General features: G+C 35.1%; 1 protein-coding gene across 1 annotated transcript; it reads left to right on the top strand.

Moving 5' to 3' along the window:
* LOC135122967 (BTB/POZ domain-containing protein 9-like) lies at positions 1-2,189 on the top strand. Its single transcript, XM_064047464.1, has 10 exons — positions 1-155; positions 205-273; positions 324-644; positions 695-956; positions 1,004-1,211; positions 1,258-1,417; positions 1,467-1,585; positions 1,627-1,730; positions 1,786-2,006; positions 2,055-2,189. Exons 1-10 carry the CDS (start codon positions 21-23, stop codon positions 2,094-2,096), a joined length of 1,641 nt encoding a protein of 546 aa, XP_063903534.1. The 5' UTR covers positions 1-20; the 3' UTR covers positions 2,097-2,189.
* The last annotated feature ends 511 nt before the right edge of the window (positions 2,190-2,700 follow it).

Here is a 2,700-nt window from a genome sequence, read left to right as displayed (position 1 = left end):
TTGTATAAAGTAGAAATAAAATGGCGCAAAGCAACGAAACTGTGACTATTACAGACACCATCAAGTTGCTGGAAGATGTCGCATCCCTCTACCTTAATCAGAAATTCTCTGATATTACTTTGCTCATCGATGACCAAAAGCTATATGCTCACAAGGTTAGTTACTATTATTTGGTGTGAATCGAAAAAAATATTACAAATTTAGGTTATTCTTGCCGTGAGAAGCCCATGGTATCAGTTTCTACTTTACGAAGATCCGCAAAACACAAATCTGGTAGAAATGTTAAAAATATCTTTCAAAATAATTTTAAGTAACTATTTTAGGCCGAAACAAACGTGACCGGTGTGAATATCGAAGCTTTGCGTATTATATTAAAATACTTTTATACAGGTACCATCGCTCTTCCTTCCGATGTAGATTTAACCCTTCAGATACTCGGACTTGCCCATCAATATTCGTTCACAAACCTCGAAACAACCATCACCAAAAAAATACAATCGCTTCTAAATTTGGAAAACGTTTGTGCCGTCTTCAACACTGCCAATCTTTACGATTTAGAAGAACTGCTCGAAGTCTGTCATTCTTTCATTGACGCCAATGCCTCTGAAATTCTTGGTGGTGACTGCTTCACCGACCTATCTCAAGTAAAACCAGAGTAGCGTTAATTGTAATACACACTAAGCTTTTGTTCCAGAAATCGATGATTAAACTTTTAGAACGCAGTACCTTTTTTGCTCCCGAAATTGAAATTTTCAAAATTGTTAGCAAGTGGTTCAAAGTCAACAACGATGATGGCGCTTTAGTCAGACAGTGTGTTCGTTTGTCCTGGATGACTGTTGAGGATATCGTAACAATCGTGAGACCTTCGAAAATATTCGATTGTGAGGAGCTATTTGAGGCCGTTGCCGAAATCGTTGGTGTAAAAGCAAAAAGTACCAGTGCTAGAGGCTTGTACAGTAAGAACTTGTACTTCAGTGGACATGTTCTTAATTCTTAATTTAAGTTGTTGATGAGAATATCGCAACTCCTCAACGCAAAGCGGAGGTAATTTCTGGTATTAGAACCACCCACTTGTTGACTGGCAAAGGAAGTGTGGACCCCTATTATTATGGTGAACATGAAATCGATGGTAAAAGTGCTCTTGTTTTTAAACTTGGCAGCCCATCGTATTTTAATCATATTAGGATGAGACTTTGGGATGCTGATGAACGGTAAGTGGTCTAGCGAAACTACGGACATTGTCTACACTTTTCTTAGGTACTATTGTTATTACATCGCGGTTTCTCTTGATGGAAAAAAGTGGCGAAAAGTCATCGACTACAGGCACATAAGTTGTTATTCGTACCAAATCTTGTTTTTTGAGCAGCAGGTGGCTCAATACATTAAACTAGAAGGAACGCACAATACTGCAAACCCCGTAAGCCTAGAAATTCAGTATATATAGTTTCTGGTATTTTTAGTTCTAGTGGTTTCATTTGGTGTTTTTTGAAACCTACCTAAAGACTACTATTCCAAAAATTTTAAATGGCATTATCTGTCCAGATGAAAATGTGGCCACTCCAAACGGAGCTAGAGTTATATCAGGGTAAGTATAAGTGGAAAGAACGTGTTACTATAAATTAATAGTGTAAACCCTTCGATACTTTTAAATGGTGACTTCCGCAACTACGATGGTAGTTCAGGTTTTACTGCCCACACAATAGGGTCAGCCGGAATTATAGTCCAATTGAGTATTTATATTTACACACCTTCATGATTTATTGAAAATTAATCAATTCTTTTCAGCACAACCATACATGATTTCGACAATGAAATTATTGTTATTTGACAAAGATAACAGAAATTACAGATACTTTATAGAAACGTCCCTAAATAAAACCGACTGGGAACTTGCTGCTGATCGCAGGCACGAAGTTAGTAAATCTTGGCAAAATCTTGTGTTTAAGGAGAGGGCAGTGGTTTACGTTAGAATTACTGGAACGTACAACTCAGATCCCGGAAACAAAGTGAGTGAATTAAAATAAATTATAGACTAATACACTTTTTTGTTTAAGGGCTTCCAAGTTGTTCATTTTGAATGTCCTTCCGAGAAATAACATCAAACATTGCGTTTCTGTACCTACTGCTTCATAATCCGAAAAAAAAGTTGTAAGACTATTAATTAGTGAAAAAATAAAGATCTGCTTTGATACTGTTTTGATTTGTTCCCGTTCTGAAAGCTTTCCTTTAACAATATAACTTTAGCATATGTTTTTTTTTTATAACGTCATTAACATTTGCCAAAGGCACATATATCAGTTTAGTAGAAATAGACTCCTTAGAGTTTTGGCACCCTTTGAAATTTAGAGAAGATTTTGAACTTCTACAGTATTTGCAATATTTTCACAAATTTAGTAAAATGTTTACAATTTCTAGAAATGACTAAGTTTTTGAAATTTCCAGAAGTTACAGATTTTCTAATGTTATAAAAATATCTACAATTTTAAGGTTTTGTAAACTTTTGAGATTTAACATTTGTTTTATTTTCTTTTAATTTTTGGGAATTTTTAATTTTTCCATAGTTACTGATACAATTTTAAAATTCGAATCAACAATTTAGTACTGATAGATTCTATTCAGTTAGCCGCCGCCTGAGAACTTGTTTGATTTACAGACCAGACCGCACTCAGGCCAATATCGACTCTAAGCGATTTGATCTAT

Source organism: Zophobas morio, unplaced genomic scaffold, assembly GCF_036711695.1.
Source record: "Zophobas morio isolate AGI-343-1 ecotype UQ-CSIRO unplaced genomic scaffold, CSIRO_AGI_Zmor_V1 ptg000006l, whole genome shotgun sequence".
NCBI classification, from domain to species: Eukaryota; Metazoa; Arthropoda; class Insecta; order Coleoptera; family Tenebrionidae; genus Zophobas; species Zophobas morio.
Note: the sequence above shows the minus strand (reverse complement) of the source record. Positions and strands in the feature narration are given on the sequence as shown.

Coding starts and splice junctions, on each gene's coding strand:
- LOC135122967 (XM_064047464.1), top strand. CDS start 21: ATGGCGCAAAGCAACGAAACTGTGACTATTACAGACACCATCAAGTTG. Junction 274..323: donor ATCCGCAAAACACAAATCTG/GTAGAAATGTTA, acceptor TAACTATTTTAG/GCCGAAACAAACGTGACCGG. Junction 1,731..1,785: donor CGGAATTATAGTCCAATTGA/GTATTTATATTT, acceptor AATTCTTTTCAG/CACAACCATACATGATTTCG.